At 52.0% G+C, this 22,345-nt stretch overlaps 2 protein-coding genes across 2 annotated transcripts; one reads left to right on the top strand and one right to left on the bottom strand.

Annotated features, from left to right (window-relative positions):
• The first annotated feature begins 1,002 nt into the window (after positions 1-1,002).
• Mapk8ip2 (mitogen-activated protein kinase 8 interacting protein 2) lies at positions 1,003-9,935 on the top strand. The gene is made up of 12 exons (XM_021183315.3): positions 1,003-1,264; positions 2,148-2,253; positions 3,505-3,783; positions 3,900-3,996; positions 4,112-5,359; positions 5,716-5,791; positions 5,891-6,063; positions 6,157-6,266; positions 7,204-7,311; positions 7,473-7,543; positions 8,177-8,275; positions 8,454-9,935. The coding sequence occupies exons 1-12, from the start codon at positions 1,200-1,202 to the stop codon at positions 8,524-8,526; spliced, it is 2,505 nt and encodes an 834-aa protein (XP_021038974.1). The 5' UTR covers positions 1,003-1,199; the 3' UTR covers positions 8,527-9,935.
• Positions 9,936-18,899: 8,964 nt separating this feature from the next.
• Arsa (arylsulfatase A) lies at positions 18,900-22,073 on the bottom strand. Its single transcript, XM_021184040.3, has 8 exons — positions 21,345-22,073; positions 20,959-21,199; positions 20,621-20,839; positions 20,374-20,543; positions 20,059-20,183; positions 19,838-19,965; positions 19,491-19,593; positions 18,900-19,361 (listed from the first exon to the last, which is right to left on the bottom strand). The coding sequence occupies exons 1-8, from the start codon at positions 21,560-21,562 to the stop codon at positions 19,042-19,044; spliced, it is 1,524 nt and encodes a 507-aa protein (XP_021039699.1). The 5' UTR covers positions 21,563-22,073; the 3' UTR covers positions 18,900-19,041.
• Between the last annotated feature and the right edge of the window lie 272 nt (positions 22,074-22,345).

Below are 22,345 nucleotides of genomic sequence, written 5' to 3'. Positions count from 1 at the left end.
ATTCCAGTGTGAGGCTCCCTACCCCTTCTTCTCTAGCTTGTCCATCACCACTTTGATCTTCTGTCTCACTTCACAATTGGCTCCATTTCTGCCCCGTCTCTCTACACAGAACTTCTTAGTAAGCCTATGCCTCAACTTGGAGGTTTTTCCATACTCAAAACAGAGCCGAGAGCATAGGTGGCCCCAAGAAACAGCTGCTCAGTTGATGAACATAGCCTCAACTTCTAGTGCCCACCGCTATCTCTGCCCAGGATCTTCAAGTCTGTACCACACAGAGAAAGTTCAATGTTGGCCTCTGAATGCTGGACTCTGATTCCAGACCTCTTCACATCCTTTGAGACAGAGTCACTGTCCCTGTTCCATTAGCAGGATAATGACCTCTCTAGCTGGAGTCAGCAAATCTTAAGGAGAAGTTTCTTTTGACCTCATCAGCACCCAGTGGAGAACAGCTCCGACAAGCTCTGATCAGCACCCTCGGGTGGACAGCTCCCTCGGCCACCCGTTAGGAGGTCTAGCGGGTTAGTAGGTCTAGCGCGGGTTAGGAGGTCTGGGTGGGTTAGGAGGTCTGGTGGATTAGGAGGTCTGGTGGGTTAGGAGGTCTGGTGGGTTCCTGACCAACTCTGCTTTTCGAATTTGCCGGGGCATGAACGCTGTTCCTAAGTCCTCGCCCATCACCCCTCCACGAGCCGTCCATCTCCCAGGAGCACTGCACACCGCTGTAACCAGAGGCTCGCATTCCCGGGTCGCGTTGGTCCTGGCTCCTGGGTCTACCGCACCCATTTCCCCCGCATCTCTCTTGGCTCTTGCAGAAACCTTTGGTCTACCAGCGTGTCTCTGCTTCCACCTATCCCTTCTCGCCTATTCCTCGCTAGGACCACGCAAGCCGCCCGCCAGCTCTCCCGACCAGAATCTCACCACCACCGCTACCACCACCACCTCGCATCCCGCATCCCCTCTCGGCTCGACCCCCATTCCTCCGCCCCCACCTCAGGCCCCGCCCTGCGCCACTCCCTCCCCTTACCCCTGCGGCGCGGCTTACTGCCGCGGTGTCCTGGCAGGGCGCTGAGGTGTGTCGCCGACGGGTGTCGCAGGGCGTGTCACGAGGTGAGTGGGGAGACAGAGGCCGCGAGCCTGAGCACCAAGGGCGCGCGGTGCTCCTCACCCCTCCCCCTCGCTGCCGGCCGGCGGTTCCAGGGAAGATGGCGGATCGCGCGGAGATGTTTTCTCTCTCCACCTTTCACTCGCTGTCGCCTCCCGGCTGCAGGTACGCATTCGGCGGGTCTCATCTTCCCGTAGGTCTCTTCGGCCTGCCACTCCACCCCATCGACTTCAACTACCCAGGCCAGGGCGCCTCCTTGGTTTGCAGGCCTCTGACTGATGCTCCCATCCCCCACCCTGGGCTCTGGGTCCCTCGGTGTTTGCTCCTTGTCGCGCAAACCCAATGGCACCCCCCCCTTACCCACCCACACACAGAGATACACATTCACTTTTCTTGTTGGGATACCGAACCGCACCCAGCCAGGACCGATGACCTAGCAAGGGTGCGGTCTCTCGATTGACCCTTTGAGGGATTTTAGGCAGGGTGTTCAGCACCTAGTCTGTTCCTGCCAGTGTCCTTTTGGCCTTGTTATGCCTCCTTCCATAAAGGCTAGGGCCTTGCCCTTAGCCCTCTTCCCTCCCAACCCCCTCCCCCCCCAGGACGGCAGAGAGTGAAATCAAGCTTGAAGCTCTGGGGGTGAGATGGGGAAGTTGGGATTGGAGGGGGCTGGATCTTTGGATGTAGGCCTGTTTCTGTAGGAGTGGATGGGGAACAGCTGGACCCCTCCCTCTCTTGTTGTCGCAGCCCCCCCCTCCCCCTGTTGGTTCAAGGTGTCTCCCCTGAGGCTGAAGCTGTGACCCACAGGGGCTGGGAGCTGAGCTGAAAAGGAGTGGGAGGGGTTTGTGGAGGGGTGCCTCCTCTGGGCTCATTCTCTGTGGTGGAGGAGGGGACCCAGGGGAGAGCAGTGCCTGGGGTCAAAAAACGACAAGGCTTTAGCCTGGGAGCTGGGGACCCTAGGAGCTGGACCTTTCCCACCAATGTCCTCAGGATCAGCTCTCAGGCCAGGAGCCTAGGTCAGGTGGTCCTCTGACCCTGGCATCCTCTTCAGGCCTCCCCAGGACATAAGCCTGGAAGAATTTGATGATGAAGACCTGTCTGAGATCACGGACGACTGTGGCCTGGGCCTTAGCTACGACTCGGACCACTGTGAGAAGGTGGGGAAAGGGGCTGGGTGTGTAGGGTCTGAGTAAGGAGGAGGTTCACACAGGCTCAGCCTCCCTAGCATGCTTGTGGGTTTAGGGAGTCTTGAGTTCAGCTGCCGTGCAAAAAAATCCTCTGCTCTTGCTGATAGCCCCTTGGTGCTGGTCTTCTTTCCTAACACGCCGAAGGCCCTTCAGAGGCTCTTATTTGGCAGATCTACCCAGCATAGTGCCACAAGAGGAGGTGTGCACCTTTGCCTGGGTGCTCCTGTCTTCAGATCACTCCCCACGAAAGCTCTAAACCCTCCATTTTCTCCCAAAACTCAACCTCTGTGGCCTGTCTAGCTCATCTCCCTTTCAGCCCTTCTGTCTATATGTTTCCATTTCTGCTCGTTTTGAGGAAATGCCGTGTGTCAAGGGCGGCGGGAGGGGGGGGTGCTTTACAGGCATTGAGCAGAGCCAGATAGCAGCCCCACCCCACCAACTCTCAGTTTAGGGGGGAGGGAGGGAGGGGGGCGGGAAGGTGAATACAAGTGAGAGATAGTGATCACCAGTATGCCAGTGGCCCGGTTCCAACTGGACACAGAGTGTGATGATGGGGAAGGGAATCCAATCCAGACGGAGGGAACCAGGAAGACTTCCCAGAGGAAATTTTAAGTCATAGAACCCGAGGTTAGCAGGAACCAGGCAGATGGGTTTAGGTAGGAGGGTGTGGAAGAGAGGAATTGCTGGCAGAAGGACTGGCTATGCCAGAGACCCTGGGGTTGGTACAGACTTGGTGAATCACCAGAGTGAAGGCGCTCCATGTTGATGCATTCTTCTGTTACATCTTATTGATGATGTTCCCATGGGAGTCAGCCAGTGCAGTGTGGATGCGGCCCTGTTCTGGTGGTCTTACAGTTTGGTGTGTAAGCCAGGAGCTGTGAACTGATAAAATGCTACAAAGGCAGCAGGCTGGCGGTGTACACATGATGGGGTTTGGGGGTGAATAAAACTGGGAGGTTAGTTGGGGTTACTCTGAGAACGTCTCCAAAATTTGGGCCCTTCCCAGAAGTGCAGTGATCAACCTGTGTCTTAAGCAGCTTTTTTGTTTATTTGTTTTTGTTTTTGTCTTTGTTTTTAATCAAACAAACCTCGCTCTGATGATGGGGTACAGTGAACTGGAAGGAACTCTTGAGTTTCCTGCTTCCTCCTCTTCTAGTGCCAGGGACTCCAGGTGATTGCTGTACTCTGGCCCAGCCCTGTCTTGTCCCCTCCTTCCTGCAGGACAGTCTCTCTCTGGGTCGCTCGGAGCAGCCACACCCTATCTGTTCCTTCCAAGATGATTTCCAGGAGTTTGAGATGATCGATGACAATGAGGAGGAGGAAGATGAGGAAGATGAGGAAGAGGAGGAAGAGGAGGAAGATGGAGACAGGCAGGGCAAAGCAGGGGGAGGGCCTGGTTCACAGGCACTTGCTGGAGAGTCCCTTATTCCCTCTCCTTCCCTAGAGGAGTCCCACAAGCTCCGACCCACCACTCTCCATCTGACTACACTTGGAGCACAGGTGAGCTTCCTGAGACATATAATACTCCAGTTGAGTTTGGAGCCTCTGTAGCAGGTTCTTCCTTCTCTCTGTTGATGGAGTGGTCCTCAGCTATACTGATTTGTCATCCTACCTAGGACTCTCTGAATAACAACAACGGAGGCTTTACCTCTGCACCCCCATCCTCCTGGCAGGAGACTGTGCTGCGTTCGCCAGCCCAGGAGCCCCTTAAAGGTGAGGCCTGGAGGCTGTTAGGAGCCCAGTGGAAGAGGGAGGGAAGGGAGGAATTGCTGCTTGCTTGAAGGAGGCCTGCTTTCTGGAGGCAGTAACCCAACTCCCTGCTCTGCAGAGCTACCAGCCCCTCTCCTGCCAGCAGAAGAGGAGCGCCATGAAGTACAGTCCCTTGCACACCCTGGTTGTGACTGTGAAGGGAACCAGCCCCCAGAGCCACCAGCATCATCAGGTGGGGCCTCCCCTTCCTCGGATCCTGGAATTGAGGCCGACTTGAGAAGCCACTCTAGTGGAGGCCACGAGGGTCGGCGAAGCAGTCAGGAGCTCTCATCACCAGGCTCGGACTCTGAGGATGCAGGCGGCGCTCGCCTAGGGCGCATGATCTCGTCCATTTCGGAGACAGAGCTGGAACTTAGCAGCGACGGTGGCAGCAGCAGTGGCCGCTCATCACATCTCACCAACTCCATCGAGGAGGCTTCTTCCCCAGCCTCGGAGCCTGAGCCGGAGCCCGAGCCACTACATGAACCTCCCCGCCGCCCTGCCTTCCTGCCTGTGGGCCAGGATGACACCAACAGCGAATATGAGTCGGGCTCTGAGTCTGAGCCTGACCTGAGCGAGGATGCTGACTCGCCCTGGCTGCTCAGCAACCTGGTGAGCCGCATGATCTCTGAGGGCTCCTCGCCCATTCGTTGCCCTGGCCAGTGCTTATCTCCTGCCCCACGCCTGCCAGAAGAGGCTGCGTCACAGGCCAACTCGGTACCCCAGGACTGCCAAGACCCTGAGGCAGTATCAGGGCCCCACGTGGAGTTGGTGGACATGGACACTCTTTGCGGGCCACCTCCGCCGGCGCCTGCCGCACCTCGGCTTGGTCCGGCGCAGCCTGGGCCATGCCTTTTCCTTAGTAACCCAACACGGGATACCATCACCCCGCTTTGGGCCACACCGGGACGCACTGCCCGTCCTGGCCGCTCCTGCTCTGCTGCCTGCTCGGAGGAGGAGGAGGAGGAGGAGGATGAGGAAGAGGACGAGGAGGATGAGGAGGATGCGGAGGACAGCGTGGTTCCCCCTGGCTCCAGGACTACAGGCTCTACTGCGCCGCTGGATGCCTCGCTGGTATACGACGCAGTTAAATACACACTAGTGGTGGATGAGCACACGCAGCTAGAGCTGGTGAGCCTGCGGCGCTGCGCAGGCCTGGGCAACGACAGTGAAGAGGACAGCAGTTGCGAGGCCAGTGAGGAAGAGGCGGGAGCTACGTTACTAGGCAGCGACCAGGTGCCAGAGGATGCTTCTCCTGACAGTCCCGACCTCACCTTCTCCAAGAAGTTCCTCAATGTCTTTGTCAACAGCACATCTCGATCCTCCAGTGAGTGGGGAGTGGGGAGACGTGGGGTGACCCCAGAGGAAGAAGTGCCATCCTGGCCTCAGGCCCTATCTGGTCCCCCAAAGTGTGTGTGTGTGTGCAGGGGGGGGGGTTAAATTTTAGAGATGGTCAAGGCTGGACCATTCTTTTTTTTCCCCCTAGAACAATGGGCAGTGTTTATCTCCGAGTGGCAGGGAGTCAGCTTCTAGTGGGTTGTTCTTCCTTTCTTCCTTGACTTAGGATGCCCAAGTTGCAAGGAGGGGATTTGGCTCTAGCCCACGGCCAGAGCCTTCAGTCCTTTTCTTTCTCCATGGTATTCCTTACTCTCTGCATCTCCGTCTCTCTTGTCTGTCTCTCAGGCACTGAGTCCTTTGGTCTTTTTTCCTGTGTGGTGAATGGGGAGGAGAGAGAGCAAACGCACCGGGCTGTCTTCAGGTACATTCACTCTCTTGGCCAAGATGACCCTTAGGACACTCCTGTAAGTGACCTGTCTCGGCCAGCATGGTTTCAATCAACCCTCTCACCTGACCTCAGGTTCATCCCTCGACACCCGGATGAGCTAGAACTAGATGTGGATGACCCCGTGCTGGTGGAGGCAGAAGAGGATGACTTTTGGTTTCGTGGCTTCAACATGCGCACCGGCGAGCGTGGAGTGTTCCCTGCCTTCTATGCCCATGCGGTACCTGGTCCTGCCAAGGACCTGCTGGGTAAGGTCCCACCTATAAGAGGTAGCTTGCCACCACAGACTTCCCCCTATATCACCCTTGGACTATGTGACTTCCTGTCCCTACCTCCCGCAGGGAGCAAGCGGAGCCCGTGCTGGGTGGATCGCTTCGATGTGCAGTTCTTGGGCTCCGTGGAGGTACCGTGTCACCAGGGCAATGGTATCCTGTGTGCAGCCATGCAAAAGGTCAGTGTGGAGATGGTGGCAGGCACAGGCTGGAGGCCCAGCTGAATGTCACTCCAGTCTCACAGGGTGTCACAGCTCCCGTGGCTCCAAGCCTTGAAGGGAGATGTTATATATAGGGCTGGCTCTCAGACCTGATTCAGAAGCCCAATCAGAAAGATCCAGAGAGAGCCAGGCGTTGGTGGCACACGCCTTTAATCCCAGCACTCGGGAGGCAGAGGCAGGCGGATTTCTGAGTTCGAGGCCAGCCTGGTCTACAGAGTGAGTTCCAGGACAGCCAGGGCTATACAGAGAAACCCTGTCTCGAAAGCCAAAAAAAAAAAAAAGAAAAAGAAAGAAAGAAAGACCCAGAGCAGAGTGAAGCAGCTGTCTCTTTGGGTCTATTGGTCAGTTTAAGTAAAGCTCTCTCCTCTCTGCCGATTCCTCCTCCCTTAAGCCACCATCCTTCTGTCTGAAATTAAAGTCAACGCTCATGTCCTCTTCCCAGGAAATCCCTTGTCCACTCAGTGGACAGTTATCAGTACCTGCTGATCTGACTGGCAGAAACTGAGCCCGATGAGCCCTGGGTAGCAGGACAGAGCAGATCTAGATCAAAGAGCTCCGGCCAGGTTATGGGGATCACTCAGTGAGTGAGGTGGCTGGAAGTGTGGGCAGGACGAGTTCTTGGCACCTGGACCAAGCAAAGCTGCCTGGTCGGAACAGAAGGGAGGCGAGCTAGGTGCAGGGTGCAAAGTGATGACTGGCTTGTTCCGAGAGCAAACGTGCCCAAGGTCATCCTTCTGTCTTCCAGAATTGTCCCTGGGGCCTTATAGGTGCCAAGAGTACGAAGACAATCTAAAAATGAACAGAGGCAGAGAGAGAGAGAGAGAGAGAGAGAGAGAACCCATGATGGGTTCCTCATGGCCCCCTCCCCCACCTTCTTCTCTGACTTCTCCCTCAGATTGCCACAGCCCGGAAACTAACAGTCCACCTGCGCCCTCCTGCCTCTTGTGACCTTGAGATCTCTCTGCGGGGGGTCAAGCTGAGTCTCAGTGGAGGAGGACCTGAGGTGGGAGCGTGACAGACTGGGAACCAGAGGGAGGCCTGGAGGCGGTGGGAGTGTGGGGGTGGTTCAAGCCAGGGAAAACTGTGGGGCAGAGGCATCAAGGAGGCGTGGCATAGGGGCGGCCACAGGCTTTCCCTAGCCAATCTGGGATGGCTCACTTCCAGTTCCAGCGCTGCAGCCATTTCTTCCAGATGAAGAACATCTCATTCTGTGGCTGTCATCCCCGAAACAGCTGGTAAGCACTTACCTGGTCCCCCTGCATGCCTTCAAATGCCGCCGAGGGGGCCCGCCTGTTCCAATCCCTGCCCACCCTTAGGGCTCCACCCATACCGATTCGGTGCCCAATCCGTGCCAGTCAGGCTAGCTGCTGGTCCAGCTGCAGTCCTACAGAGATGCATTAGAATCCACCCCAGTTCTACTACCAGTCCTAAGGAAAGCTGTGATGGGTGCATGGTTACTTTGCTTTACTATGAAGTAGGCAGAGGCTGAGGAGTATCTGCGCCGCGCCTGGATACGGTTAGGGATACATGGTGTTAGGTATTAAGGGACTGCCTCCCTTAGCTGCCACAGACTGTGCCCTTCGGCAAGACACTAATGCTCTCTATGCTTAGTCTCCATCGATACATCCACCTCAGAGGGCTATTATGAAATGTGTGAATTAATATAAGTGCTTTAGATGGGGCCTTAATAATACTTACACATAACACCTGTTAGGTACGGGGCAGTGGATCTGATTGGCCGCAGTTTGAGGGTGGAGTAGGATCTGGAGTCTCAAGGTGCTCATCTGGACAACAGTTAGTATTAGTATTAATGGGGTGCCCAAGGCTAGGTCAGCGCTCTGACACCCACTTTGTCAATGTCCCCACAGCTATTTTGGCTTCATCACCAAACACCCGCTGCTAAGCCGCTTTGCCTGCCACGTCTTTGTGTCCCAGGAGTCTATGAGACCAGTGGCGCGGAGCGTGGGGTGAGTAGGAAGATGGAGCAGGAGCCCAGGGAGGATACAGGGCTCGGAAAGGCTCAGGCGCACGAAAGGGCGGGGCCTGGCTACCGGTTGCTAGAAAGGGTGCTGTGTGGACGTAGTTGCTACTCAAGTGCACAGCTGGGAAGAGCCCGGGCTAAGCACTGCCATCTCCTCTTTGCAGCCGGGCCTTCCTGGAGTACTACCAGGAGCACCTGGCGTTTGCCTGCCCTACAGAGGATATCTACCTGGAGTAGCAGCCACCTCCCTCAGCTCCCGTCTACACAGCTCTGAGTATCTCAAGGCCACTGTGGCTTGAGCAAGGACTGGATCGGGGACATTTGGAACCTTACGTTGTGGGAGTCTCTGGGCTGGGAACTTTTCTCCTTTATCCCCAGGTCATGGCTTTTGGGAGCTGTTTGGGGAGAGGAGCCTCAGCAGCCATATTTTTCTTCCGATGCATCTTTTCCTCTCCTGTCCTCATTTGTCCCGTTCCCCCCGACGGCCTTTCCTCTGTCTCTCGCCCCCTCTCTGTGCCTGTAGACCTTGCTCTTTGCTCTCTCTTTGGGAGGCAGAACTTTGAGGGAGGGGAGTAGGCTCAAGGTAACCGATGAAGTCAGGTTCCCTCCAGTGGTTCCCTCCTGCCCTTCTCTTGTGATTTATAAATGAATTTTAATTTTTATAGTGAATCTCAAGGGATCATCCCACCTTTGATCACAGGAAGGGATCCTAGCCCCCAAACTCACAAAGAGCTCGGGAAGGAGGGGGAGAGGGGTTTCTAAGAGAACCTTAGGGTAACTAGGTGGTTCTTGATGCTCACCCAAAGCCCCCAATGCTGCTAGGAGGAGGGCACCCCCAAAGGGTGCTCCCCACAGGTCATCTGCTTTTGCCGCTAACACCCCTTCAGTCCAGCGAGTGAGTATCTGCCCTGCGTGCTGCCACCTGCTGTGTACGTGGGCCCCGCCCCCACGGCATCAATAAACTCTGCTTGGTGTGACCCTGGCTGTTTTTAAGGTGGTGCCCAAGTGGGCTCCAGGTCTCAGGTACTGCCTGTGGTAATGGAAAGGGAGGACCCAGGGTGAGGGGGTTATGGGAGGAGTCTTCAGTGCTTTCTGAAGTCCTGTTGAGGGTGGATCACTGCATGCTGTGCTAGAAGAGCCATGCTAAAGGTGGTGTGGCCCTCACAGACATTTATTGCAAACACACTTGAGTTTCTGCAGAGATAGCCCAGGAAAGAAGGCACTGGCCACAGACCCTGTGTCTTTCCCATTTGGAGTATGGGGAGAGGCGTGGCTCAGATCTTGGTGGAGGTGGTGGTGGTGGTGGTGATGTGTGTGCCACAAACAACTTGAGAAACAATGTTTGTGGGTCTCAAAAATTAGTATTTTTTAAAAGTCTTACACAGTAAGAAAATTGACCGTTTTTTGGGTTTGTTTTGTCTTGTTAAACAACAACAACAAAAAGGTGACTTTAGATCCTCACCAAGATTCTCTCCTGGGACCCCTGAGTGACTCCAACCTCAGGGGAATGATCCTTATGACAGTAGGTGGTCCCTGACCTTAAGCAGAACTACAGAAAGAGAAGGGGTGGTGGTTGTGAGCGACACAGTGTACAAAGGGATGTTTCGACAGTTTGCTACATTAAAAAAAAAAAAAAAAAAAAAAAAGCCCTTGTCATAGCCTGGCATGGTAGCACATACTTAACATCCAAGAACACTGAATGCTGAGACAGGATGACTGTGAACTTAAGGCCAACCTAGGCTATATGATGTGATCCTGTCCCTCGTCCCCTCCCCCTGAAAAAAGAGTAGTAACTATAAAAGTCATCTTTACTTAAAGGTTACTTCAGTGTGCCAACAAACAAAAAAAAATATTCACAGTGTATGTGAATATCAGGGACGAAGACCAGTTGCTGTGGAATTGTCAATTTTTAGCTCATGTGCCGGGGAACATCCCATGTGTCCAGGAAAACCTGTAAATATCTTTTTCTGCTACTTAGTGATGCTGTAGTGAGACAGAGAGCCACTTGGGGGCGGTATGAAACCTGTTCCCCTGTGCTGGATGATGGAGTCGTGGCCTCCAGACCTGCGCAGCTTTGCAGCAGAGACCATTCCACCTCACCTCCAGTTCCTTATCCTTTCTGTCCTGTTTCCCTCCCAGGGCCCAGTCTTCCTCCCTTGACCCTCTATGTCTCTTTTGTTTTGTTTTTGTTTTGTTTTTGTTTTTTTTCATATGGTTAGCATTTTTTCCTCCTGTCTGGCAATTAGGACAGCTGTGGGACATGCTTGGTGGCCTTTCCTTGCTGCTTTCCTCCTACCTCTCTGGTTGCCCCACAAGCCTTGTCCTGTCCTGGGTTCTTCCTTACTGGCTTCAAAGCAGGCAAGCATAGGGAATAGTTTAGTAAACTGGGACTCCACTTGGTCTAGGCTACACCCCTTTTCTAATGATGCACTTGGCAGCCTGACATCCTTGCCTGCATGCACTATGCACATGCACCCCTCTCCATGTACCCAGCATCCTATTGGTAAACCAGGACCCCCCACCTACCCTGAGATGCACAGGTAGTCCACTCTGGAAAGTCAGATCAGCTTCTCCTTCCCTTAAGGATTACTAAACTTAAGATCCTATTCTGTCATAGTACAGTTATGTCTAGTATCAGGATGAGGAGACTGGTTTGGTGTGAACTGGATTGGGGTGCATGTGCATTAAGGCAAAATATTCTGTAGATGAACTTTTAGGGAGACTTCCCTATCTACCATTTAAGACCTATGCATAGTTGGGCATGCAGACGATTAAAGCAAGATGCATTATGGGAGGGGAACTGTGCACTGGACAGAGGGTTTCTGTATTCCAAGCCTGCCTTCCAAAATAGAGAACCACCCAAACTATGCCAATAGCATCTCCTCCTTCCTTTAGTCTCCGTAATAGAAGTCTCCAGGCAACAACCTCGAGCCCTCGAGCGTAGTGTCTTCTTCACTCATGTGGCCCTCGGTCACTCTTGACAGCATATTTGACCTGTACTATCGCTTTGCTTTGAATAAAACTAACCTGGCTTATAAGGTGTGTTGCTTATCTCGGTCTCTCACATCAGATGCCAAGAGCCCGAAAATACCCAGTCCACACCAAGACCACCTCCCACAGCACCGACCACGAGGACAGATGTGTTGTGTTGCCCACTAACTCCCTGCTCCAGTTGACAGCACAATAGCTCCCATAGAGCCAAACAGTTGCTCACTGGGCTAGTGCTGAGAAGGATCACTTACTTGTAGAGGACCCTGTGTCTGCTCCGGGGATACCACACACACTTTGAACTAAAGATTGAATTTATAAGAGACTATTCCCCCCACCCCCAGCCCCACTATATCCAATTGTCTTCTTTCTGTGTTTTACCTTTTTTTTTTTCTTCTCAGTTACCCGAACCTCACGGCTAAGGATAAACCTGATTCCTCTTGCCACCCTCACCTCCATCTTGACATCCTTCAATCTGTCTATGGTCCCCACCTTCTTGACTTGGATCAAATTGCTTGAGTTTCCTCCCTGACCTTTGTACAAAACAAAAACAAAAACCAACCAACCAACCAAACAAACAAACCAAAACAGACTCCTTGGGGCTCCCCATTTCCCTAAGCACCTGCAACCACCTGGGTAGATCACTGTCCTTAAATGCTGCAGCAATTCCTTTTAGATCTCAGCCTGATCTACCCACACTCCTCTCCAGCTCCCTTCCCCTCCCCCTGCTACTACCAGTGTTCCATGAATACCTGCTGCCAGTGCCTGTTTGTTGCCTGGCAACCATCCCCCTGGGCATTAGGAGCCTGGATCCTTGGGTCACCTGCTTTATTCCTTGTTGCTGTAATACCCTAGATCCTCCAGGCAGTGCAGCATCTGGTTTGATGCAAAAACCTCAGAGCTCTGTGGAATACTTCTAACTCTGTCTTAGTTAGGGTTTTACTGCTGTGACCAAGGCACCTCTCATAAGGACAACATTTAATTGAGGCTGGCTTACAGGTTCAGAGGTTCAGTCCATTATCATCTAGGCAGGCATGGTGCAGGAGGAGCTGAGAGTTCTACATCTTCATCGGAAGGCTGCTAGAAGAAGACTGGCTTCCAGGCATCTAGGATAAGGGTCTTAAAGCTCACACCCACAGTGACACATCTACTTCAACAGGGTCACACCTCCTAATAGTGCCACTCCCTGGGCCAAGCATATACAAACCATCACACTCTGGTACTCTTAACTTGTGGAAACCTAGCTCAAGAGAAGCACCCTAAAGACAACATTTTCTACAAAGCACAAGGTATGTTGGTTTATATTCTAATTTAAGTTACTGAAGGTAGGATAGAGCATGGCTCATGGTGAAATATGTGCCTCCCTGAATGAAGCCTTGGGTTCAGCTCCAAGCAACACACAAATGGAAACAACAAAACAAAAGAAAGCGTACAAGAAATGAACTATTGAGCAACAGTTTACTAAATCGAGGTATAGCTACACAATTGGAATATTACGATGATATGAAAAATTTGCTTATAAATATTTTTAATAAAATAATAAGAAATATGGAGAATTATACTCACTATGTTAGAGATTGTGAGTTGAAAACTACTGAGAAGAAACTTTAAAAGCAGTTGAAGCGGGCTGGAGAGATGGCTCATCGGGTAAGAGCACTGACTGCTCTTCTAGAGGTCCTGAGTTCAATTCCCAGCAACCACATGGTGGCTCACAACCATCTGTAATGAGATCTGATGCCCTCTTCTGGTGTGTCTGAAGACAGCTACAGTGTACTTATACAAATAAATCTTAAAAAAAAAAAAAAAAAAGAAAAGAAAACAGCTGAAGCCAAGGGAAAACCTGAAAAATACATTGATTTCACTCATGAAAAATAGGACAGTTGTGGTGCACACCTTCAATCCCAGCACTCAGGAGGCAGAGGCAGGTGGATCTCTGAGTTCAAGGCCAGCCTGGTCTACAGAGTGAATTTCAGGACAGTCAGGGCTATTAAGAGAAACCCTGTCTTGGAAAATGAAAAAACAAAATGTCTTTTTAGAGATTAGTCGGCTGGGTAGTATATGAAGTCAGGGCGGGAACTCAAGGCAGGAACTGAAGCAGAACCCCGGAAGGGTGCTACTTACTGGCTTGCTCCTCTGCTTCCTTATACAGCCCAGAGCCACCTGCCCAGGGCGGCACTGTCCACCTCTGTGGGCTGGGTCCATATCAGTCATTAACCAAGAAAATGCATATAGACTTGCCTCCAGGTCAAACTGGTGGAAGCATTTTCTCAATTGAGATTCCCTCTTTCCCAGTGACTCTAACTGTTGTTGATTAAAACAACAACAACAACAACAACAAAAACCCTAGCCAGGACACCTTGTAAATAAAGAATCGTGACTCTCCCCTCCTCTTCCACCATGGAATATTAGGACCTATCCTTTGAGAATCTCAACTCACGCAGGTAATTGGGAACTGCTCTGATTTTGAGAGGGGAATGGCCTTGTCTTGCCAGGAAGACAGAGCCTTACACCAGCTCACACTGGGATCCTTTCAGGTAAGGCTTGTTCAATTTGGAGTACTACAAAAGGAATCATACTGTCAGGATATTGCTCCTTCCTCAGAAGGGCCCTTCTTCCAAGATAAGGTAACAGGTTCCTAAGGCCTTTGTCCCTCCATCCTGACTATGTCACTTACCTCTGAACCTTCTGTGACTATTGTACTGCTGGGCTTGGCTCCTCTAGTCTCTTCTACCAGGCACAGGGGTACAATATTAACAGATGGTCAAGCGTTTGCTGGGGGTAGGAGGCCCGAGTGTATTTAATTTCCTTCTGGGTCAGCGAATATTCTATGACCACAACCAACCAGTAGAAATATCTAAAAGGGAATTTACTGGGAGGATACTGGGGTCAAAGGAATGAAAAGCAAAAGCCACTAAAAAGGGTTTGGCCCTCTGAGGAATTAGTGGGTACTATCTGGCTCTTCTAGGGAACAGTTGAGGCGTGGGGGAGCAGAGATACACTTTCTGCAATGGGCTGAAGTCCACACAGGGAATCAGGAGCTCTTGAGGTGGGCAGGCTCTAGACACTCAATGGCTAATAGACTTCATGGTCCATTTGTTGCAGTGTGTGCAGAGTGGCAAGAACTGTAGAATCATGAGTCCAATCACTTGGAAATTTTCCTTCTCTGGGCCTGGGAGTGTAGCAGCTTAGATGACCCCAGAGTCTTTCTCCCTCATGTTCATGCCTCCTGAGGAGGCTGTCTAAGAGGGAGGACCCAGGTCTCTCCTAGAAGTGTGCTTACAAGACTGCTTCATGATTATGTTTATGTACGATCTAGCAGCACCTGTGATTAACAAGTGGTACCTTGGACCCACATGGTATCATCCATACACTTTTCCTCCCGAAAAGGGTCAGAGGGAGTCTGAAGGGACACAACTTCATGTACGCTTCCTTTGTTACTGGTGGTTAGGCAGGGCTTTTTGACTCCTAAGGGGAGTGTTCATGGTGACCCAAGGGTAAGTGCTGAATGAAACTATTTATTAAATATTTTAACACCACAGAGAATAACGTTTGAGTATGGCAGGACTGTGTACCCAGACTAAGGTTACAGGAGTGTCTGCCTGGTCTGATGATACATTGTTACTCGCAAAAGTATCTAGTTCTAGAAGTACCAACAGACTGGGCCCCCCATCCCAAAACACCAATTTAAAAGAGGTGAGTATAGAAGGATATAATCACTTGTAGCCATGTTGCGCAGAGCAGAGGGATTCTATAATCTTGAGGTGACCTTCAAAAGGCTAACAGGAACTTGAGATTTCATAGAAAAGGGCAATGAACGGGCGTGGGGGCTGAGAGTTTACACAACAGAGAGGAGAGACGATCTTGGTCAGGTCATTCTTTCAGTTTTTTGTTCTGCAAGGGATTCTGGAGAAGTGGCCACCGTCATTATTTGAGGAGAACCATCTGGTTTCCAAAAGATTCTCCAGGGGCAACCTTGCCATCAGAGCTCGTCGCCATCATTTGAGCGGTGATCTGTCTTGCAAGGCTTATCTGTTTGGGGGATGGTTTGAATCCCTTGATGTAAAGATGCTTATTAAACAGTTTTCATCAGTCCTGTCTCTCCAGCACAAAGTAACAGAGGGAGGCACTGACTCAGGAGGGAAAAAAGTTAAAGATTAAAAAAAAAAATAGAGCCAGAGAAGGAAAAAATGGAGTTAGCCCAGTGACTTGTGCCCTCTTTGAAAACCACTTTTGGGGCTGGTGAGATGGCTTAGTGGGTAAGAGCACCCGACTGCTCTTCCGAAGGTCTGGAGTTCTAATCTCAGCAACCACATGGTGGCTCACAACCATCCGTAACGAGATCTGACTCCCTCTTCTGGAGTGTCTGAAGACAGCTACAGTGTACTTACATATAATAAATAAATAAATCTAAAATAAATAAAAAAGAAAATTAAAAAAAAAAGAAAACCACTTTTGTAATTAAGAACATTCAGAAAAAGAGGTGAATTGAATGAAACATCCTTCCATGAAACCTTCCCTTCTACTCCCCCTTCTGGTCACTTGGGGAAAATGCATGAAAAAGGACAGTTTGGGCTCCTAGGGAAAGGTGCTGGCTCCCCCACCCTCCACCCCCACCTCAGCACAGAAATGATAAAGGAGGATGTCCTTTGATGGCTCCTTGCTTCAGAACTGCACAGAAAACATGGTGAAATCAGAATCTTGTTAAGGCAGAATCTGGGAGCTATAATAACTGAGCACCTAGATGAATGAATGTGTGTATATATTCAGGTGCATGTGTGTTTGTGTGCATATGCCTGTGTCATACATGTGTGAGCACACCTGTATCTGTATGCATGTATCTGCATGAATATCCATGTTATGCCTGTGTGAATTTGTGCACACAGGTAGCATGTGTGTGTGTATAGATATGCCTGCGTATTTGTGTAGGCGCATGTAAGTACACACAAGTGTGCCTATGTGAGACTATGTTGCAGTAGGCTAAAATGATGAGAAACAAGCACTTATGTATGCATTTTTTATGGTTTTAGAGCTTTATTGGAGAAAGGGAGAAGATAGAAAGAGGGAGAGAGGCCAGCCATGGACACGTGTGTGTGTGTGTGTGTGTGTGTGTGTGTGTGTGTGTGTGGGGAGAGAGAGAGAGAGAGAGAGAGAGAGAGAGAGAGGAGAGTAAGAAAGGCGAGAGCTTACAGAGCCATTTATCCATGTATATGCATCATAGCAAAGACACACTGGCAGCTAAACTGCCTGGCCAATTCCTACTCTGTGATTATGCTCTCAAATGTCCAAGATTGTCACTTTGAAGGGCTGCTACATATCTTATTAAAGTGTAAACCACAGAACAATATAAGAAAATATGGAAATTCTGACTGTATAGATTGCCTTATTTGCACACATGCTTCATGTCACCCCCCTATTCAGACCGTAGCACCCCCAGGTTCCCTATTGTCTGTCTAGGCAATACCCACACACCACACTCTGCAAGATTCCATGGTTTCTATGGCACTGAAGTCTCCCGTGCACCTCACATCCCTGTGTTAAGCTCATGTCTGTCCTTTGAGAACACCTTGCTCCAGCACTACAGTATAAGTAAATATGATGGGATCAACATTTAAACATAGCCTATGCCAAGTGCTGATATTTACTGGTTTTGATAGAGGAGTGGCTATTGTTTTATCTGTATTGTTGTCGTCGTTTTGAATGTGACATATGGGTAATCCATCTGTTTCAATTCTATCTTCACCTTGAACTGAGGTACCAATCATCTGGGACCAGTCCTCCGCTTAGATACATGATGAAGGAGCTCTTGAAGCCAGCATCAGTTCCTGCTGGACAGCCCCCAAGACACCTATACCTGTGTGCAGAGCCTGGGACACAGCAGACCCTGGAGTGTGCTCAGTGTAGTTTCTCAACCAGATAAGAGGTTATGGAAGAGATATGTGGAAATTGGAGATGTGGAGGACCCCAAGCAAGCATCTGGTACCACAAGGCATCCCCTCCCCCTCAAAGTGGGTGCCACCCACTCCATTCAGGCCTCGTTTCTGCCAGGCAACATCAGCTGCAAGCGACAAACAGCTCACCAGCAGAAACATCAACAGGCAAGATTGACTTTTTAAATTTGATTTCCTCCAGGCAGGCAGCTGGACAAGCTGGTTTAACAATTGCATGATTCTATCCGTTACCAGCAACATTGCTTAAGTTAGGTTATCACCCAGATCATTCTGACCTCAACCACACGCCGCTCCTGGATCAATTACTGCAATGGAACCAGCTCAGATTGGTCACCACCCTAATGGAGAGAGGCTGTATGCTTGCCCTCTGGAAGTCTGCCCCCATTGAAAAAAAGGCAACAATAGTTGGCTAGAGATATTGACATACTCTAAGGGTACCGTTCTAGTGTGACCAATACTGAAGAGCACCCGAAATGTCATATATACCTGGACATGCCAGCACACTATACCATGAAAACACAGGTAGGGAGTCAAAAGTCCCTTTCTACAGAGGCTAACATCGGAGACAGAGTATTGCCAGTAGAGAGATCACTCCAGCTTGTAGTGGGCCCAAGGAAATGGTGGCTCACTGAAGGAGTTTGGAATTTGAACATGGTGGACTCTAATCCAATAGGCTTTTAAAAAATTTATTATTACTGTTGTTGCTTGCACATGTATGATGCATGTAAGTTCAGACGTGTGGGCCACAGAGCATATGCAGAGGTCAGAACACAACTTTGGGGATCTGGTTCTCTGCCTGTCTTGCTGAGGCAGGGTCTTATTTCTACCATGTTGTTTACTCTAGGCTACCTGGTCTGCAAGATTCTGGACAATTCTCCTTTCTTCTTCCCTGAGCCCCCTAAGAATACTGGGACTACAGATGTGGGCTACACTATCTGGCTTTTTCAGGGAAGTTTCTGGGGATTGAACTCAGGTTGCCAGGTTTGCAGGGTAAGGGCTTTCCCCTAGAGTCATCTTATTGGCCCCTGATGTTTCTAAAAGATTACTTTGTAGACAACTTTATTTTATTTTATTTATTTATTTATTTTTGTAGAAAATTACTTGAAGTATGCACAAAGCAGAAATTCAGAGCCTGAGAGAAGAGTAAGCCCCATGAGGCAGTCTCAGAAGCTGCTAATGGTCCTTCCTGGGGTCTAGCAGGGTCCCCAGGTCCTTAACTCTACCTGGAATGATCAGTTTATCACCTAACTCCAGACAGCTGATTTCTTTAAAGAACCAAGCTGACCAGTTCCAGGGCCTCTGACAATGCTTCTTGAGGAAAGCCTGTCTTCCAGGTGCTTTGCATCTTTAGGGTTCCTCTGCCCTCACCACCACCCCCACACCACCCCCACCCCCCCAGTTCCTGGCACTTGAACTCACTACCGGTTTCTGTGAAGGGACATGTCTGCGCTTCAGCGATGTGTCCATGGACACACGCAGATCAACCAGGGTGGGACAAATTTTAGACCCAGGGTGCCTGGGTTCAAATCCTAGCTCAAGCTCTTTCTCTGGTAAGGTGACATCGGACTTGGACAGGTCCACGAGATTCCCTATGCTTCAATGTCCTTGTCTTGTAGCACAGCAGAATAGCACTGACCTCAGAGTTACCACAAGGACTAGATGAATTAGCACGCCTTAAGTCTCAGCTGGTGTTATTACATTACCAGATACAAACTACACACTTGTCCCTGTCCCTCTGGTGAACCATCACACACTCAGGACAGGGTTAGGGGTCCTGGGCTACCCTTGAAGGACCCCCGTGATTTCTCCAGTCCCCTCAGGACTGGGAGCCCGGGCAGTGGCAGCAGACAGGGTGGGGAGTGCAGCTCGGCTGACAGCAGATCTGCAGGGCAGGGTCCTCGCCCTTGGCTATCTGGCTGGGGCCGAAGGTCATGGCTGCATCGTACTGGGCCTTGAGGAGTTGGATGTGTTTCAAAGCCTGGAGGGCTTCTGGGGAGACCCCCTCTATACTTTCCAAAACATTGTAGTTCTCCCCAGGGTCCTGAGACAAGTCGTAGAGCAGTGGGGGCTCATGAGCTGTCAGACGGTTGGCAGCATGACAGGCAGGATCTGAAGTGGTGTCGCTGTGGGTGGAGCCTGGGGACGGGGTGGGGGGGGTGAGGTGGTCAGCTTTTTACATAAGGAGGGGCAGAGGACAGAGCAGCTGGGGGTCAGCAAGTAGGGCTAGGGAGGGGAAGCCAGGAAGGGGGAAGGGAAGCGGGGTACCCTGGGTGAAGAAATGAGCCTTGTATTTCCCATTCCGAACAGCAAAGACCCCGTGGATCTCGTCTGGGTAGGGCGGGTAGAAGAAGACAGACTTCCGTGGACTCTGAGGGAAAAGTCAGGATGACAGGGCAGGAGAGATCTCTAAAAGCTCTTGTGTATCGCCCTGTTATGGGACCCCCACCCCCACCCCCCGCTTTGGCCCACCCAGGATCCTGAGAGGTGATGCTCAGGGGCCACTCATCAAAGGAGACACTAGGCATGTACTCTCTGGCACTGCCCAGACTCATACCTAAAGGAGGACCAGCATGGGGGCAGTGGAGTTGGTGTCAAGGGATGACTGGCCCTACCTTGCCTGTGCCTAGCAGCAAGGGGCTGATGTCAACACCATCCAAGGTGACGTTGGGCAGCGGAGCCCCGGTCAGGGCTGCCAGGGTGGGCAGCAGGTCCAGAGAGCTGGCCAGCTCATGGGTTACACCTGTGGACAGATGGCTGTTCGGCCATTCCGTTCACCATCGAGGCTAGGGAGATGGGGGCCATGGGTCTACACAAAGAGGACCAGGGGACTGACCAGGAGTAATGTGACCTGGCCAGTAGACCAAGGCAGGCTCTCGGACACCACCTTCAAAAGTTGTTCCTTTTCCACATCTCAAGAGGCCGGAGCAGCCGCCATTGGACATGCGCATCAACTCAGGACTGGGACACACAAGGAAGTCATCAGTAACAAGAGGCTAAGTAAGGGCCCTGCCCCACTGCTGGTTATGGATCACCATAATGTGCCTAGCACCTCTCGAGTCTTTTATACAATCAACAAACAGCTAAGGTGGATGGACCCTAGAGTCCTGGCCTGTGATAGAGCAACGAGTATCCCTTGCTTGGCTCGTACCCGTTATCTGCAGTGAAGATGACTAGTGTCTCTTCCAGCAGACCGAGGTCCCCCACAGCTGTCATCAAGGCCCCTACAGCTCCGTCCAGCTCCATCAAGGAGTCCCCAAATGGCCCACGGCCTGAGCGCTTGGTGAAGCTTTGTCCACTGAACTGAGGGTAGTGGGTGTGCTGGGGGCAGAGACTGGAGTCAGCACTGGCTGGGTACAGGTCTTGGGCAGCCAGGGGGCGGGGCCAGGGTCACTCACGTGGGAAGCGTAGTACAGGAAGAATGGTCGGCCCTGGCGCTGGGCATCAGCCATGAGGTCTCGGGAGAAAGACACATACCGGGCCTCCAGTCCAGGCAGCCAAGGGGGCTGGGCTTCCACTGTCAGGTTGGCCAGTAGTGGGATGGGAACGAGGCCTTGGTCACAGCCACCATTGCAGGGGATGTCTGGTGGGAAGCACGTTAGGTTCTGACAAGGACCCTGGGGAGAGCAGAGAGCGGTTAGTGTGAGGGAGGACTGGCTACAGGTTAGGGTACAGTTGGTATGAGGGCTTGGGTGTGTGTTGGGGGGGAGCAGCAGAGGGTCCGCCTGGTTTATACCTGGTCATGGGAATATGGGATGCCCAGGAATCGGTGGAAGCCCTGATGCGGGGGCAGGAAGGCCCCCTCTGGCCCCACTCCAAGATGCCACTTGCCAGCCATCCCTGTAAGGTAGCCTCGAGCAGCCAGGACTTCGGCTAAAGTCACCTCCTCCAAGGGCAAGCCCCCTTGGGAACTGGGCCCCAGAACTCCAGGGTACATGCCTGATCGAACTGGGAGGCGGCCAGTCAGGAGGGCGGCCCTGTAGTACAAACCACAGAATCCATTATCTGCGAGTCCCACAGAGATGAACGCAGAGAGAAGAGGGAGAATGGTGGACATACCCACAGAGAGACAGAAATGGGATGAGCCAGGGGAGTGGGAAGGGGCAAAGGTCCCTCACTCACCGAGATGGCGTGCACAGAGACACAGGCACATAGAAATCTGTGAACCGTAGTCCACCTTCAGCCAACTGATCCAGGTTAGGGGTGGTAGAACTGGGGTGCCCATAGGAGCCCAGGTCCCCATAGCCCAGGTCATCCGCAAAGATCAGCAGGATGTTAGGTGGGCTGGCAGTGCTCAGGCCTGCAGCCAATGCCAAAAAGAGGGTCCCCAGGGGCCCCATAACAGATACAGATGGGCCTGTATCCTCAGTCCCTTGGTAGGGAAGGCAGAGCGATTCCAGCAGGCTCGTTCCTTGAGCGCCCAGGCCAGTCCCTACCTGAGGCCACAGTCCCGAGCCCTCCTACCCCCCTGAGCCGCCAGACCCAAATAATCCTTCTGTCTGTAGGTCCACTCTCTGAAGCTCCAGCGAATCTGTCAGAACTCGGAAGGGGATGGCCTGGGGTGTAACTCCATAGAGCCCCTAAAGGACCAGGGCTTCATTAACGTCACGAGCGGGGATCTGACCCTGTTCACCCAGAGGTGCCAGCACAGGCTTGGGATCAGGAGCAGAAGTCACTTCACATTGACCCGGGAGGCTCCGGCGCCATGGAACAAGGGCGGTTCGAAATTGAGGAGGAACTGGTGGTAGACAGCGTCGATCTCAAGCTGTCTCGGATACGCCCGCGGTCACGTGACACTTGGCTGACCCAGAAGGGCGGGCTCTGGGACTGGGCGGTACAGAGTCGGGGCTAGGTGGAGCTGGGACGGGGCGGGGCGAGGCGGGGCGGGGCGGGGCGAGGCGGAGCTGGGGAGCCAAGCGGGTTTGTGTGCCTATGGGAACCTTCCCGGTGGGGCTGCTGCGGACCTGGGACCGGGGCGGGATAGGGTGAGGCTGGAGATTGCTCGCGCGCTCCCGATCCTTATCTGCGCCGGTTGGAGTGTCCCGTGCTGGGTTTGGTAACCTTACGCTCTTTGCTCCTGCGCGGTAGGCTCAGGACTGCCTAGCAGTGCAGCACGGCAGTTA

This window comes from Mus caroli, unplaced genomic scaffold (genome assembly GCF_978045245.1).
Source record: "Mus caroli unplaced genomic scaffold, Mus_caroli_1 scaffold_16, whole genome shotgun sequence".
NCBI classification, from domain to species: domain Eukaryota; kingdom Metazoa; phylum Chordata; class Mammalia; order Rodentia; family Muridae; genus Mus; species Mus caroli.
This window is presented reverse-complemented; position numbering and strand designations above follow the sequence as displayed.

Bases quoted from the DNA above. Each gene is read 5' to 3' on its own strand.
- Mapk8ip2 (XM_021183315.3), top strand. From the start codon at position 1,200: ATGGCGGATCGCGCGGAGATGTTTTCTCTCTCCACCTTTCACTCGCTG. The intron at 3,997-4,111 runs GTGAGGCCTGGA...CCTGCTCTGCAG, and splicing joins AGCCCAGGAGCCCCTTAAAG to AGCTACCAGCCCCTCTCCTG. The intron at 5,792-5,890 runs GTACATTCACTC...ACCTGACCTCAG, and splicing joins ACGCACCGGGCTGTCTTCAG to GTTCATCCCTCGACACCCGG.
- Arsa (XM_021184040.3), bottom strand. From the start codon at position 21,562: ATGGGGCCCCTGGGGACCCTCTTTTTGGCATTGGCTGCAGGCCTGAGC. The intron at 21,200-21,344 runs GTGAGTGAGGGA...TTTGTACTACAG, and splicing joins TCTCTGTGCACGCCATCTCG to GGCCGCCCTCCTGACTGGCC. The intron at 20,840-20,958 runs GTATAAACCAGG...TGCTCTCCCCAG, and splicing joins TCCCATATTCCCATGACCAG to GGTCCTTGTCAGAACCTAAC.